This window comes from Anas acuta, chromosome 6, assembly GCF_963932015.1.
Source record: "Anas acuta chromosome 6, bAnaAcu1.1, whole genome shotgun sequence".
Classification (NCBI taxonomy): Eukaryota; Metazoa; Chordata; class Aves; order Anseriformes; family Anatidae; genus Anas; species Anas acuta.
Genome location: NC_088984.1, coordinates 33,213,124 through 33,229,623, shown reverse-complemented (window position 1 = coordinate 33,229,623; position 16,500 = coordinate 33,213,124). Strand labels below are relative to the sequence as shown.

The 16,500-nt window shown below is 36.1% G+C and overlaps 1 protein-coding gene across 4 annotated transcripts in view; it reads left to right on the top strand.

Moving 5' to 3' along the window:
- NCKAP1 (NCK associated protein 1) overlaps positions 1 to 16,500 on the top strand; it is a 59,675-nt gene that overhangs the window by 30,196 nt on the left and 12,979 nt on the right. For all 4 annotated transcript variants that reach the window (XM_068686438.1, XM_068686440.1, XM_068686439.1 and 1 more), the window contains 13 exons: positions 2,361 to 2,442; positions 2,846 to 2,904; positions 3,707 to 3,852; positions 5,274 to 5,406; positions 6,750 to 6,869; positions 7,163 to 7,302; positions 8,457 to 8,588; positions 9,211 to 9,429; positions 9,787 to 9,917; positions 10,326 to 10,423; positions 14,120 to 14,213; positions 14,955 to 15,037; positions 15,490 to 15,570. In XM_068686438.1, the coding sequence (XP_068542539.1) occupies positions 2,361 to 2,442; positions 2,846 to 2,904; positions 3,707 to 3,852; positions 5,274 to 5,406; positions 6,750 to 6,869; positions 7,163 to 7,302; positions 8,457 to 8,588; positions 9,211 to 9,429; positions 9,787 to 9,917; positions 10,326 to 10,423; positions 14,120 to 14,213; positions 14,955 to 15,037; positions 15,490 to 15,570 (1,518 nt within the window). The remainder of the gene's footprint in view (positions 1 to 2,360; positions 2,443 to 2,845; positions 2,905 to 3,706; positions 3,853 to 5,273; positions 5,407 to 6,749; positions 6,870 to 7,162; positions 7,303 to 8,456; positions 8,589 to 9,210; positions 9,430 to 9,786; positions 9,918 to 10,325; positions 10,424 to 14,119; positions 14,214 to 14,954; positions 15,038 to 15,489; positions 15,571 to 16,500) is intronic.

Sequence of the window (16,500 nt, the reverse complement as noted above, 5' to 3'; positions counted from 1 at the left end):
CACTTGCAGGAGCACCAAGCTGATCTTGATTAGTGTGATTCTTTTATGTAAGATGTTTCTTCTCTGAATTTTTTTGCAAGCAGCAGTGCTGCCTGAATAGTACCCTTAATGTTCTTTCAAGATGTTGCTTTCTGACATGATGGAGAAAACATGGCCTGTGTCATTTAACAAATGATGGCGAAGAGAGAAACTAGAATCCCATGGTATCCTGTTTTAACGTACTCTGCAAATGGATGATTTCCCTTATTTAGCATCACTGTGTTTAAGAAGCAATTTAAATACTTGGGATCAGTACTGTATCATGGCAGCACCATTTAGAAACCAAATGACAGAATTGGTTATCGAAGCTAATGGTTGAGAGTCTGTATTCTTGTATGCTGCCAGGGGAAAAATAAAAATTAAAAAAAAAAAAGTAGTTTGACATTCTTAAGCCTAAATAGGAAGTCAAGTAGATGTAGGTGTCTTCAGTGGCTATTTCAATTTAAATTCTCTGGAAGTGAATTATACTTGCAGTTAACTTAGGCCTGTATATGGCCATGAGAAACACAGACATTTGCGAGAAGAGTTCAGACATGAAATACCACTATGAAGGTAGTGGCAGACTTGATGAACTTTGACAGGGTGTCACGTCAGAAGAAGCCTCCTACTCTAGAGAGTGACGGGGACATTGTCTTTTATATAGTAGGTAAGGTTGAATGTGGAAATAATGAACTTGTGCAAAAAGAGAAGTTAAACAGAAGTGGAAGAGAACAGTTTTAAACTCAACAAATTTGACATCCCAGGTTGTTCAAAACATCACGGAGTATGGCTCTGTAAGAGCTGGGAGAGGTGCTCTTACAGAGAAGAGAGTGGTGGGTTTTTCCTGGAAGACCATCCTCTCTTGTTCCGTGTAGATTTGCATCCAGAGCTGCAAGTGTCTATTACTCTTACTGAGTAGCACCTATTGCGAAGCAGAAAATGTTCCTAAAGTAAAGGCAGTAGAAATTATTTGAGTTCATTAACTGAATTTTCAGGACTGATTTGATGTAATCCAGATGAACAGATACTGCTGCTGAAGGAGCAGTGCAGAAATAATTTTTCTTGTCTACACGGACAAGGAAATGACAGGACTTCTGCACTGTTTTGATTTGATTCCCTAGTGGCCACTAGGTGGAGCCCAAATTTTGTGAAATCTTGAGCTCCTCAAACTGGAAGAGCTTCTATTGAATTTTAAGCTTTTTATGTTGTTTTCAGAAATCACTCCCATGCATTAAACAGTAGTACATCGATGACCAAAAGGTGGAACTTATATACTCTGCTGTTCATTTCTTATTTTCACTCTGCTGTTCATGTTTGTTATATAACAAACTACTGAAACAGTTTAAATACCAGTTTCTATCCCAGCTGTTAAAACTATTAAATATAAATGAATCCTTCATTTTACTTTTAATGCCAAAACAATTGTATTTCTTTTTTTTGCTTATAACTATATACTTACATGTTAGCAGTTCTGTTGATAACAAAATGAAATATTTTTGAGATTTGTCATCAATTCCTAAGATGGTTTTCTAGATTTAGTGAAAGAATTCTAAAACTTATACAAATGGCACAAATATTGTGTTATTTGTAGGATGATCCTCAAGGTCAAACTGAAATGAGGGGAAAAAAGAAAGTAGTTTGCATTTTAGTTGTAGTTAACTCATAAAAAGTATAAAATACAAGAGTAGACAGAAGCAAATGATAATTAGGATTTTTTCAACCTTTAGGTTAAAAATGGCAGTCTTATCTGTAATTACATCAATCTCCATTCAACAGAAATGTGATCTTAGCAGTTGCTGAAACTGCTTCTTCATGAACTATTGCTTTTTTGTAGGACTTTTGGGGGGCTATCTTTCAGGTGTTAGAAATCATTTAATTCAGTGTTAGTAGAAATCTGGTTTTAGATGGTTCTGTGGGAAGCAAAGTGATGCTGATGTCGGCTCTGTTACATTTTGCCATGGCTAAATTTTCTGTGCAGACAGATCAGATGCCTGGAGAGGTCAGACAAATGTTTGGTGTCTGTTGTATAACAAAAACATGTTGTGTGACCATTCTGTAAATGACTGCAGCCTGAAAATGTGTGGGCATGTTTACTGACAGATTTTTCTCTTTTGAGTCTGTGTTGGTTTGGAAGCAGCCTTTTTTTAGGTGTTTTCCATCAACCAATGAATTAAAAACTAAAAGTTGTGAAATAGTACTATTTGCGATAATCCATTGATAAAGTTACTTTTTGTGAACTATATAAAGTATTTTTCAGACTGCAGCTGATAAACTGGTTGTGGGATTTGACGTTTTTTCAAAAATTAAGTTTGAAATACTAATAGTAACAATATTTATTTTAGAATCTTTCAGTGTGCCCAGAGGATGAATCAATCATCATGTCCTCTTTTGTAAACACTATGACTTCACTAAGTGTGAAGCAAGGTAAGTCTGTTCAAATGAACTTGGGATTAGTGGCAGCAGATAACTTGCATAAACTGTATTAATTCCCCTGTTTCTCTTCTATTACGATATCTGCTTCTTGTTCTGTGTCCCTTTTCCTGGGCAGGTCTGTACAGATAATGTTTTTGAAGGACGCTATTTTGAAATAATTCATACCTTTTAATTTAGAAAGTATATTATACATATTCTGTCTAGCTATTTAAATTCCTATTAGCATGGTTGTGCTGGTTTGAATTTCTTAGGTAAAAGCAAGCACTTCAAGTTTTCAAGTACTTAGGTGGGTTTTGTTTATGATTTTTTTTTTTTTTAGAAGATCTGATTTAGTATTTCTGAATTGTAGTTGGTTCCCTAAAGGCTTTATGTTCTGTATTTTTCCCTGATACAGTTGAAGATGGAGAGGTATTTGACTTCAGAGGAATGAGATTAGATTGGTTTAGATTGCAGGTAAGATGTCTGAATATCTGCTTGACATTTAAGTTAATACACATTTTGGTTTAAAGCTAGTAATAACTTACTGCTCTTCTAGATTATTCTCACACTGCAAGTGGATCACAGGCTGTATAAGGAGAACTTCTTGGCATTTAAAATCAAACAAATACTTAAATAATTTGATGTAACTTTGTTTTTGCCTTTGCATTGCATGCTTTTTGCAAAAAAGTCTTTGAAGGATTTATAACAGTTTGGAAGTGGAATGTGTTGAGGATGAGCAGTTTATTGGCACTGTACAGAGTATGATTCAGCCTTCCCAGCTAGGGGAAGATAATGTTCATGGAGATCACTTTGTTGTGTTGCAGTAATAGTGCCTTCAGTTAACTTAACAAGGGGGAGTACTGTTTAGACTGTAAACTAATTGTCCCAATATTAGACATGTTATTTATATATTTTTAAAATATGCAGTCGTCTTCTTGCATACCCAAACCTGATTATTAAAAGGAGCAAGGAGTGGCTTCAGTGAACTTGATTCCACTAGTGTGCGTACGTGTTTTGTCAGTGCATTTGTTCTGCAGTTTATTTCTGCGTTGCTGTTGTACTTAAGACATTTGGTGACTTCATTGAAAGGCAGTTGGCTTTTCTTAGGTTAGAGTGGAAAGATAACGTAAGTCTTTGCCGAGTCTTTAAAAACAATTGTTCTATGCACAGCTTAAGCAGTACTTACCCTTTATGTTTGGCAATACTGATGGAATTTGCAAAAAAGCAACAGTAGATACTCTACAACAGTAGATTTTTTTTCTTCTGTTTTTTCCAGGCCTACACCAGTGTTTCTAAAGCCTCACTTAGTCTTGCAGACCACAGAGAACTAGGAAAAATGATGAACACAATCATTTTCCACACAAAAATGGTAGATTCTTTGGTGGAGATGTTGGTTGAAACATCAGATCTTTCTATATTTTGGTAAGTTACTAATCTGATGGTAGAAGCTTTTAGTTTATTGTTTGTCCTTGCACGTGTAGCTTTTAAATACCAAATTGTAGGAAAATGATCCAGTGGAGAATCAATTACAATCTGGTTAACAGCAATTTTTCTTTGAAAGAGTTGCTGTTCTAGGGTTTGGGGTTTTAGTTTTATTTTATTTATGTATTTACTTTCTTTCATAATAGTCTTCTTGCAAAGTATACTGATCAATATGCGTATAATTTTTTCTAATGTAAAGAATTTTCTTTTTTTTCTCCCATTGTTAACTATTGATTCTTCAGAGCTTCACGATGAAGTATAAATCCCTCAAAGCAACAATTAAAATAAGCGTTCTCTTCCAGCAGTTAAAGTTCTCTTACGTCTCTGCAGCTCATGTCCCCAGCTGAAGTTAAAGCCGTAGACAATTACATCGTTTAAGCAAGAAATGAAATTGTTTACTACTACTTCAAGTGTAGTTGTAAAAGATCCATACAGTTCCTGCAGCGGAAAACAGTTGATTCCCTTCTCTTTCTTCCCCTGTTTCCAAACAGGAAGACCTAGCTTTGCATTGCCACTTCCATACAGCAATTTTTCGTAGTAGGCTTTATTTTTTGTTTAGTTTGTTAGCATTAGTTGCTTTGGAAAAAATAAAGCAAAAGTGTTTAACTCTTGGAAAAAGTCTGTGAAAACAGGATCAGGAAGCAGGTTGATAGGAATCTTTCTGCGCCTGTTTAAGCTGAAATAATTAAGTGTTTGCAGTATCAGCAGATAAATAAGCAGTCGTTGAAATAAATCATCGGAAGTCCCAGTGTGAGAATACTGTTCTTTGAGAAATTTCCTCAGTCCTATTTTAGGTTCTTATTTTTCAGTTTCCGGTGGAGAAGCGTACACAATGATTTATAGGGGCTAGATTTTAAGGTGAAAGGCCAGTCTTTATATGGTGGTCAAGTTTATGTTGAAAAGAGACTTCAATGTAATTTATTTCTTTTGCATGTGTTTTAAGATTTTTTTTTTTTCTGAAGATTATTTGAAGCAACCATGGAACATGAGTTGTTTAAGTGTTACCATCAGAATTTAATAAAGGTGTTTCTGAAGGTCTGACAGATTCTTCAAGCAGTCACTTAACTGATCTGGGGTCAACTGCAGATTCTGTAATAATACTTGCTAAAACTGTACATTTTTTGCAGCGGCTGTGTGTCAAACATCAGAACAAAGATGCTATGATTAAGAGATGTAAACAGAATGCATTAGTATTGCATGTGGAAAACAAGCTTACTTGAAAGCATGATGTGTTTTTTTGGTATCAGATAAGCTATAATTACAGATCTGGCATTAATTTAGCATATTTGATTCGTATGAACTAGACTTCATTTGCAGCAAAGTTATGCGTGTGTAACATTAAATTGTCTATTTTTGGTCAGTTTTTATAGTCGTGCTTTTGAGAAGATGTTTCAGCAGTGTTTGGAGCTTCCCTCTCAATCAAGATACTCAATTGCATTCCCACTGCTTTGTACTCATTTTATGAGCTGCACCCATGAGCTATGCCCAGAAGAGGTAATTTTTAAATACATCATCTTTAGATATTTTCAGCTCTCATCTAAAGTAAAGAGAACTAGTGCTGAATGCTGCAAGAAGGTGTTTGTTATACCAGTATAAGATTCAGGGAAGTAAAACAAGTGGGCACCTTACTACATGATTCGTTGTCCATAGATCTCAAAATGCTGCCACAAACAAATTGTGGCATTTTTGTTACTTTGGTAAATTCTTTATATTTTGATGTTGTAATGAAATAAATCTTTTAGTACATTGCCTGTATGTCCATTGACTTTGGAATTACTCCAGAGGTTGACTTTGCCAATGTTCTCTCGTGCTTGTGAAAGTGTCTTTTCATTCTTGAGTGCTAATCTGAAATAATTGGATGAAAAATATCTACTATGCACAGTGTGGGTTTTTCGTAGTTAAAAATTAAATCCTTTTCTGCTAAGAGTCATTTCCATATACGTCTATATCATTATTTTCCCCATACGCTTTGCTTTAAACAGCTGCAAAGTTTATTTGTATTAGAGAACCACTAAAAAGTTTCCAGGAAAACGTACCTTCAGGACAAGAGATGTCTTTCAGAACCATTCTAGTAACAGTAAGGAATCTTGTAGCCAAAGTCCACTGTGTGCTAGTTACTGAGAATTCAGCTGTAGCAAGCATATTTTGCCACAGCCAACAGAACTTTGAATTCAATGTAAGACTTCCAACTCGTAGCTACTATAATTTTGGAAAAATAATATTCACTGCACTGTGTACAATATGTGGTAGTGTAGCTGTTACGAAGTACACATAAGTGGTGAAAGAAGGATTTCATTAAGACAGAATGCTGGACTTGTGCAGATCCAGTAACAAAGGAACTGAGTTCAGAAACGTATGAAGCAGGGCTTCATTATCGACTTTCAGGGGTATGAATGGCACTGCTTTTGCTGTAACATGAGTTGCATACTCTTTCTCTTCCTTAATTTGTACCAGTACTGAATCTAAGAGGAGATTCACAGAAACCTTCAGTGTTGGACACTTTAGATTTATTACAAAATTGGAAGATGAAAACCTCCTTTTAGAATTTTCTGCCTCCTTTTAGAGGATTTTTCTTGCAACAAAGGTGTTGTGTGTTTTTTTTTTAATATGCTGTGTCAGTGACTGAAGATTTCACAGTTCAGGTTCCCTGCAACAACACCAACAAAAACCCACGGTGAATGAAAAACGTTGAAGTTACTAAGGACTAATTAATATTTTTTGTTACCCCAGGTCTGTGATTTAGTGAACTGTTATCTGCAGAACTGTGTATGCATTTTGTGAATAGCATAGGACTAAAGAAACTGAAAAACAGACTTGCTTATTTCTGGTTTTAACAGCGACATCATATTGGAGACCGTAGTCTTTCCTTATGTAACATGTTCCTGGATGAAATGGCTAAGCAAGCTCGAAATCTTATCACAGATATTTGCACAGAACAATGTACGCTGAGTGATCAGGTGAGTGTTGTTCTGTCTGTTTTAATTCTCCTTTGAGATTTTCTAGGTAGTTTGACCTTTGGAATTATGCTTGTTTCCCCTTCCCCTTTTAGCCCCTGACTACAGACTTTTTTCTGTTCATGAAGTGGAAAGTGGCTCGAGGAAAACTTTTATATTAAATGGTATAGTTAGTAGTCAAAGGAGGTGTTACTTGTGTGATGAAGTCTCCACCTACATATAAGCTTATTTTGTATCTTGTGGCTGCAAAGAAGTTGTATTTTAATTGGGGGGGGGGATTTCTTTCTCTCTACTAGTTGCTGCCAAAGCATTGTGCCAAAACCATCAGTCAAGCAGTGAACAAAAAGTCAAAAAAACAGACCGGAAAGAAAGGAGAACCTGAAAGGGAGAAACCAGGAGTAGAAAGCATGAGAAAAAACAGATTGGTTGTGACAAAGTAAGCTTCCTCTTCTGTACCTTTCACCATGAATCCCAAGTCAAAACTTGTGTTTTTTACATGTTAAATACTTCTTGCTTATATTATTTCAGTAAGGTTGACTGTAAATATGGCAAGTTTCTAGCTTGTGAGCATATGGTCCTTCTATAGCTTGAACAGAGCCTGAAATCACGTATTTAGAGCAATAGGAATGTACATCTCATTTATTAATCACATTGGCTCTTTCCTTTTTTTTGAGCAGAAAGGGTCCGCGTGCTGTTGTTAGGTTTCCTGCGTAGTCATATCAATTGAGGAAGTGGGAGTTAAGGCGTGGATGGCATCTTAATTCTGCTTTGCTTAACATAATGATCAGGATAACGTATGGGGTGGGCTGGAAGTTGTTGCTGCTGAAATATAGCTTGCTGCCTTCATCTCCTGGAGCAGAAATGAGGCTTTTGTGCCTGCATCAGAGCAAACCAGAAACAAAACAAAATAAGACCAACCTGAAAAAGAAAGGGAAAAATGAATAAGTCCAGTTTGAGGTGTAAGAGGTAACAGGAGAGGAAAAACAGCGAGGTAGATGATTCTTGGGAAGGATGACAGGACAAGTTCGTAGAGCAACAGAAGTAAGAGGAGGAAGGAAGCTGCGAAAATGAGACAATAAATGTTTGGTGTTGTGGCTGGGAGCTACTAAATGCACAGTGCTGAAAAGGAAGTCTCTTTGTTAGAGTTGCAACAGTCAAACATCAGAAAACTAGAATTGACTAGAGAAGTTGAGGGAAAATAGCTTAAGATTCGTTTTCCCTATATTTAGTGCTGATTAGTAGCAAGCATTACTTCTATTACTAAATTCAGTTAAGAAGGAACCACCTTAACAGACATTTAGAGGGAAATTGTTTGTGTATAGCTATATATAAAAACATACACATTACATCACTGTGCATAATGCAGACCAATACATTTGTAGGTTTCTGTTCTTACCCAAAATGTTGATTTTTCAATGTGATAAGCTAGAGTTGTGTGTCTGATGAAAGCAGATAAAGCTGATGAATGGAAAGTTAGAGCTGTGGGTGGTCTCAAGGCATCTTCCATTCAGTGTATGCTTTCCACAAGAATATATTCTAATGTTAAATTAATTTTTTTTTCTTGTTATTTTTTGTTAACTGTTCATAAAGCCTGGACAAACTGCACACTGCACTTTCTGAGCTCTGTTTCTCAATCAATTATGTACCAAACATGGTGGTTTGGGAACACACATTTACCCCAAGAGAATATTTAACATCTCACCTGGAAATCCGCTTTACCAAGTAAGAAATATTGTAAAGATAGTTGTACTCATAAACAAGATAAATCCTTGCTGGTTTGACATTAGGAGTATTGTGTGCTTACTATATCAGATTCATTTTTAAAGGTAGATGGCAAAACTCTCAGGTCAAATTCTTACAGATGTTACAGTTAAGTTTATATGTGCAGACATAAATAGGTGTAAGTTCTTTAAAATATATGGAAATTAGTATCACCTCCTTAACAGCCTGATCCTCTGTTCTTAGTCCTGTGTGTTCTGTAGGCACTGGTGATACTTTTGTTTTTTAGGCATTTATAGCGACTCTCTTGCCACAGTTCTTTTGCACAATTTCTGGCTTTGTTTCAGGTGTTTGAGTCTACTCGTTTGAAACTAGAACTGTGACAGCAACCAAGATTTTTGTCTAGATTTTTTTTTTTCCAAAAAAATCTTCTTTTAAAAGTGCTGATGTAGTGTAGCCATGATTTAGAGCTTCATACTTGCAGATTAGGGAAGAATTCTAAAAGCTTTGAATAATATCATAATCATTGAATATGAAATTGATAATCACTGATGATTTTAATAGCTGCATCCTTGTTTAATTTCACTGAGAAATGCATGTAACTCCTATTTTTTGATTTTAAAAGGTCAATTGTTGGAATGACTATGTATAATCAAGCAACACAAGAGATTGCAAAGCCTTCAGAGCTGTTAACCAGCGTAAGAGCCTATATGACAGTCCTCCAGTCAATAGAAAACTATGTACAGATTGACATCACACGAGTATTTAACAATGTTCTGCTTCAGCAAACCCAGCATTTAGATAGTCATGGTGAGCCAACCATTACCAGTCTGTACACAAATTGGTAAGTAATTATATGAATACTTCTTACAAGCTCTTTATATTACTTTTATTTAAATAAAAAGCTGGAATTGGGGAACTGGAATTGTATGTGGTTTAGGTGTCCAGAATTTTCTTAAGTTCCAGACTTCTCAAGTTTTTTTCTCCTGGTACCTGCTAAAAAAGCATTTTGAAGTTTGCCTGTTATGAAATTCAGTCTTTCTCAGGGGAGATGTAGCAGAAGATACAGGTATTCACTAGAACTATGGAAGTAAAACTGAAGTCTACAGGCTTTGCTGTCTCTTTATCACACAAGGGCATTTCATTTGTATAGAGGTATCTGTGAATGTCTTTATCTAAAACTTGTTCCCTTTCTGATAAGGTATTTGGAAACTTTGCTAAGACAAGTCAGCAATGGTCACATAGCCTATTTTCCAGCCATGAAGGCTTTTGTGAATTTGCCTACAGAAAATGAGTTAACATTTAATGCTGAAGAATACTCCGACATATCAGGTAAACTTCATTCAATGTTTCTGTTGAATGTTTGAAAGATAGTTATCATCTGCTTGAGTAATTGGAACTAGAGCAACTCTTAAGCTATTATATTATAGACAGCACTTGTTAGTTTTCGGTAGTATTTCAGTTTTTTTATTCCTATTGCCTCTGTGCCTTGAGAGAGCTTGTTTTTCCTATGTTTTTAGTTTAAAAAAAAAAATTAAAGAACTGGGTGTTTGAGTTACAGCAATGGGAGTATGATGTGTTGGTGACTGTTGCTTCAGTTTTGTTACAAGTTCTACTACCTAAAATTGTTTTTAGACATAAAATAGTTTTGTAATTAAAACGCTATTGCTAGATAGATGATGAACATCACATAATTGCATAAGGAACGTTTGAAGTAGAACAGTTTGTTTTATTTCTCAGAAATGAGAGCCCTTTCAGAACTTCTGGGACCATATGGCATGAAGTTCCTAAGTGAAAGTCTGATGTGGCACATTTCATCGCAGGTTGCTGAGCTTAAGGTAACGAAGGAAGTTTGGGTGGGAAGAAAGGGAGTTTAAGGTAACCAAGGCTGGGTGGGAAGAAGGAGAGGGAGTTCTCTGTTTCAGCTTCCTTTAGGATATTTAATAGCTACATTTCTGTGTGTCATCCTTATGAAGTGAGTGCATCACACAAACTGATAAAGCTGTGAATTTTACCGTTACTTTGTAGTACCCTTGTCCATGTAGTACAAGTGTATACCACGCTCCTCAATAGCTGAATGGTCAGGATTTTATGCAGTCTCTTTTTATTTTGGCTAGATGCCTTGAGTTAAGAGACAAGCCTCTTTCTCTCTCATAAGTGGGAAGAGAAATGCTTTTTAAGACCTCCTGATGCTTGCAGAGAGCTTCCCCATCTCTGTTGACTTCCAAAACTCAGCATGAAAAACTCGTGTGTCTTGACCTGCAGGCATCTTCAAGGACTTACTTTCTTTATTATGTATGTTACTGTGGATTGACAGGGAAGCATGTGATGCCTGTGTAATTAAGTCTTTCTGGAAAGATGCTTTAATAAACTGAATAGTATATACTACTTGCCCATGATAGTCATACTATAAAAATGCCACTAATAGGCATATATTTGTTTTTCATGACTTACTCTTCTAGAGTCATTTCCAAGTTACTACATCTCATCTTGAATTTATTTAACCAATAATTACAAGAAATATTTTTTGTATCTATTCGTGTGTGTTGCTTTTTTAAAGAGGCACATTCAGTCCTTACGGATATAAGGAACTTTCACTGTTTCTTCAACTATTTATTGCTATTATTAGCACACCAGGCCTTTAGAAGCGTGTGTCATAGAACCATAGAATGGTTTGGGTTGGAAGGGACCTTAAAGATCATCTAGTCCCAACCCTCCTGCCATGGGCATGGACACCTCCCTCTAGACCAGGTTGCTCAAAGCCCCATCCAGCCTGGCCTTGTGTCCTTCTAATACATCCCACGTTATATTTTCAAAGATCTCGTTCTCTCTGTAAGCATTGTGAATGCTAGTGCTGCTGAGATGTTAGGACATACGATGCCCTAAAAGATTTGAAGCCTTTTGTTGGCACACCTTGAAGAGAGAGGGTGCTTCTTCACCAGGTGCAACCCTGACCCAAGTGACCAACACAGAGCTGGACAGGGCAGTTGATTCTTTGTGCCCCTTCCATTTGCTGAGTTTTAGGATGAGGCTTGCTAGTTAAGAACGCTGTAATTTTGAAGGTTAAATTAAATAGGTCCTGGCTATGCACAGTGACATCTGTCACGTTTCAAGTAAAACACAAAGCCAATGGACAGATGTTCTCTGGGAGCTGCTTTCTCAGCTTACTCTTAGGTTGTCATACTTCCTTAAAACCAACGTGTTTGTTATTGTAGCTCTGTATATGCTTTTTAAAAAGCCAACTTTAAATTCTCCGACATTTGTTTTCTGATGCTGCTAAGGATAAGCAGAACATAAGGTAGATCCACGTGCACATGACCACATATTTGGAGGAGAACAATAAAGCAATAAAATGTTCATCTCTTTGGCTCAGATGCAGTTGGCTTTGCAGAGAGCATGGAGAAACATCTGTGTTTGGGGGAAAGGAAACACCAAGAGGATAGAATGGGGAATTTATTAAGAGAGTAAGGTTCAAAATGCTTGCTTTGCTTCCCACAGTGGGACCAGGTGTTGGTTTTGTGTCTGAAGGAGGGGGATGTTGGATGTTGCCTCACAAAACTAACTGTTTGAACTGTAATCCAGCCTGTCCCTTTTAAATCTTAAACCAATATGCTGGTTATTTTTGTGAAGCTGAAAGCTTGACTCAATAACAGTGTGTGGGCTGTTGCCTTCAATCTTGCATTCTGGAGCGTTAAAGGATTGAAATTCAAATGTCACACATCTGCCAAGTTCTGATACATCAGTTGGTTCAAAATTGCCCATCTTGATTTCAGTGCAGACCAGTGATCAATCTGTCTGTTGGCTTTGGCTTTCAGCATAGAAATTCATTTTTTTCTATGGCTTTCAGCATAGAAATTCATTTTTTTCTATGTGCACACACACGTGCAAATTCTTGGAAGCGGTTGTTTTGCTGGATCTTTTGTAGCATCTTTCTTTCTTTGCTTCTCATTTAAAATAAGAGTGAAAATGGGAAGACTTCGGTGAATTATGGATAGACTAGAGGTTATGGAAATAGCACAACCATGACACAATGTACTGTTATCTGAGAGATCTCTGCATGGGTTTTTTTCATGGGCTACTTGACTGGGTGTGAGTAAACAGAGACCACAGTTTATTTCATAGCAGCATTATGGTTTAAGTCATCTTGTTTATTCTCTTCCTGTGGTCACAGGAGTATTTACTCTAAAACTTAATTTCACTGCTTGCCAGTTGCTATGTTTTGCCCTGTTTTCAGCATGGGTTGAATAAGATAAAGCTATTAAAGTAGGTAGCAGAACTGTCAAAGGTCAATTGTCTGATCCCTAGCAGTAAGTTCCTGTGTGTTTTGGTTTTTTTCAGGTTATACATGGTATATCTTCAATTAAGCTCCAGGCCTATAATGACCTGCATGTCTGATGAATTATAGCTTTCCTGGTCACTCTTTTGGTTCTGCTGCTAAGTAATTGAGCTGGGTCAGGATGAATCCACCTGAAAAATAAAATTAGTCACTTTGAAAGACTGCCCCCAGTCCAGAATATATTGTTTTCTGTTTCTATCCTTATTTTTTTTTTATATCTTAATACTGTTCAGTACACAAAGCACTGAATTATGTTCTCTTCAACAGTAGGGAAAAGTTTTCTTCACTTAATCTTCAGAAGCACACACCACATAAGTTTTCTAAACTTCTTTAGCTGCTGGTTTTCCTCCATAAAAAGAGAGAGAATCATATTTTCCATTTCCGAAATGGAGTAGTTGGTAATTAAACTGCAAAAACATTATTTTTAAGAAGAAAGTACCTTTTTCTTGCCTGAAGAGAGTTTAAAAATGCTACTTGGCAAAGCATAAGTTTCTCAGCTAGCAAGAAATGCTTTTTGGATTTAACATTTTATAGATCTGATTATGCAATTTTAGTAATTTAAATATGAATCTTTATATATTTGGAGAACAGTTACAGGGAAGTTATTACTTTTACCTATATCCTATAATATGCATACATAGGAGTTGTGACAAATTTTATTTATGCTTTTATTTTGTGTTGTAATGGAAGAAAATTCCAAGTAAACTTCACCAAGATTAAATGATCTGACTCTTGCATTCTTTATTCCATTTTTCAATTTTTCCATCATTAAATTTGTAGTCCTGACGTCAGGCCAGTCTTAAATTTATATCCAGTGAAAGGAGCAACCCACGAGAAGGAATTGCTTTTGGAATCTGCCTTTTTGTTAACGCAAGCTTATTTTTCTTATAAAAAGCTAAATAACATGAGGAGTTACTGCTTAGTTTTACTGAGGTTCATTCCTTTAAGTACATTTTTCTGAATATAAAAATGTTTCAAGGGTTATCTAATCTTCTGCTTTTTGATTCAGAGCTTGCTTTTGTGTAGAGCAGGTCCTGAGGGTAATTTTGATGTTTGATGCTGTAGTTCCATTTAGAATGCACTGGGGGTATGTCTGTATTCCATGAGCTCAGTTTATTCTCTGCCAAACTGAAATCAAGCATTTATCCTGCTAACGTGTCTGAATCTGTAACTGACCTGAATCCTTGCTTCTCTTCAGAAACTTGTGGTGGAGAATGTTGAAGTTCTAACACAAATGAGGACCAGCTTTGACAAGCCAGACCAGATGGCAGCACTCTTTAAAAGATTATCATGTGGGTAATTAGCAGGGTGCTACTATTGGTACAGAGTTGTTTTTATCCTTATCTTTGTAAAGAATGCAAGAAAAATTAATGTTGCTGTATAAAGCTTACAGAAGCAGCAAAATGTATGCTGGTTACTGTATGTGAATTCATAAACTGATGCACCTTTTCAAAACTTTTCCAGTCTTCTCATGTACAGACAAAAACAAGATTTCAGTGCAGACGGTACAGCAGTGTGGAGCTTTTAGCATTGTTTTTTCCTTCAAGGCTGATAATGTATAGCCATAACAATTATCTAGGTGAACGTGTAGCTATAAAGTAGGAAGCATGGGTCTTTTTGACATATGCTTCTGATTCCTTCACAGTGAATTAATTGCATTTATTGAAAGAAATTTTTGCAATATAGTTAACATAAATAGTATTTTTTTAACAAATTACTATTAGAGTGGAACATTTCGGCCTCAAGAAAATGCAGAACTAGTGATAGCATTGCATACTGTCAACTGTGTGTAACGGGGTCATTCCATGAAGTGGTTAACAGGAAATGTCTTCTACTGGAAATCCCATCATCAGATCAGATTTAAAAACCTGCTTAAGCACATGTTTATTTTGGCTATATTAAGGAATGCCTGTGCTTTTCAGTACCATGTGTCTTTCAGTATTTTGTTAAGTGTTTTTTTCTTTTTTTAAAAAAAAATTCAGCTTGTACTCATAAAGAGGTTCTTAATAACTATTGTTCTTGTTTCCCTGCAGCTGTTGACAGTGTTTTGAAGAGAATGACGATTATTGGTGTAATCTTGTCTTTTCGGTCGCTGGCACAGGAAGCACTTAGAGATGTAAGAAATAACTGAATATATTCCAAATAATTTTCATTAAATTTTATCTAATAATAAGGTATTTGAAACTTCAGTGCTCAGAAATGATGCTACGTAAAAGGTTGGCACGTGGGTAAAATACTCTGTCATAACTGAACATTGAATTGCGAGTTGTGGGAGAAAAAAGGTCTACTTTTTGAGTACTGCTTAGAGAAATACTACATTAAACCATTCAGGTTTTAGTTCAAGCATGTCTCAGTGTTTTCAGTGTTTAGTAATCTTTAAAAGCTTGCTTTCTGCTTGTTCACCAATAGCTCGATTTTTGGGTTTACTGGACTTTAATGTCTTAAATCCATAAAATAATATGCATAAAATAGCTCTTCAAAAATGAATGCAGTAAAATAATGGTGGTGTCTAATTGATCGTTACCATGAAAGTATCGTTTTCTCATTTTCTGCAATTGTCTCTTGTAGGTCTTATCCTACCACATTCCTTTCCTTGTAAGTTCCATCGAGGACTTCAAAGATCACATTCCAAGAGAGACTGACATGAAGGTAATGTTGGGCCCAACGAGTGGTGGAGTCATTTGTGGAGGTGACTGAAAATACCTAGGGGGCAAGACTTTCATGCCCCTTACTTAAATGATAAATGTTGAAGAAAAAAACATGTTTTTTTTCCAAAGAGCTAAGTAATTGTGCTTCTGCAGCCTACTAATGTTCTGGGAAAAAATCTGATGGGATGAGCACAAGTCCCTATTTTCCTGTGATCACATTTGAGAAATTTCATGGAACGAATTAAGAACAAAATTTATCAATTGTTAAAATATGACTAAGCAATAAGGACAAGAATGCTGTGTCTTCACAGTATGAGCAGTGCAACTAGTAAAACTAAACTTTCCAAGGACACTGTGTGTTTGAAGGTCTGGGCATGGATTTTCACATTGAATTGAAAATTCTTCTGAACGTAATCTCTGACATGTTTGAAAAAAGCTAGCAACACAGATTACATGCCTTGATTCTGAATGGTAGTATGCTTCCATTCCAAAATCCTTCTTAGTATATTACATGGCTGTTCATTTTGGATACACAGTAGCTGCAGCTTAGCTGGGTTTTTACCTTCTCCTTCCCACTTGGAGCCCATGAAGGGCTGCAAGCCTCCTTAAAGGTATTGTGGTGATGCAGGAAGCGTGTAGCAGCCATACTTTGCACAACTCTTCATTTTGACAGAAGCAATTTTTAGAAAACTCCTCTTGAGTCAAGTTTGGTTTTTAAGGGCATGTTATGCCTGAACTTGAAGGTTATGTTTTGCCATTTATTCTTTGTGCAAAAAAAAGAAAGTTTTGTTGTTTATTGGAATGTATTAAATAAACCCTTCTCCTCTAAACAAAACAAAAAATACAGGTGTGCATATATATATTGATGACAAAAAAAAAATTCATAGTCCACTGCAGTGATCATCATTGTTTGACAAGGCACAGTTATGCA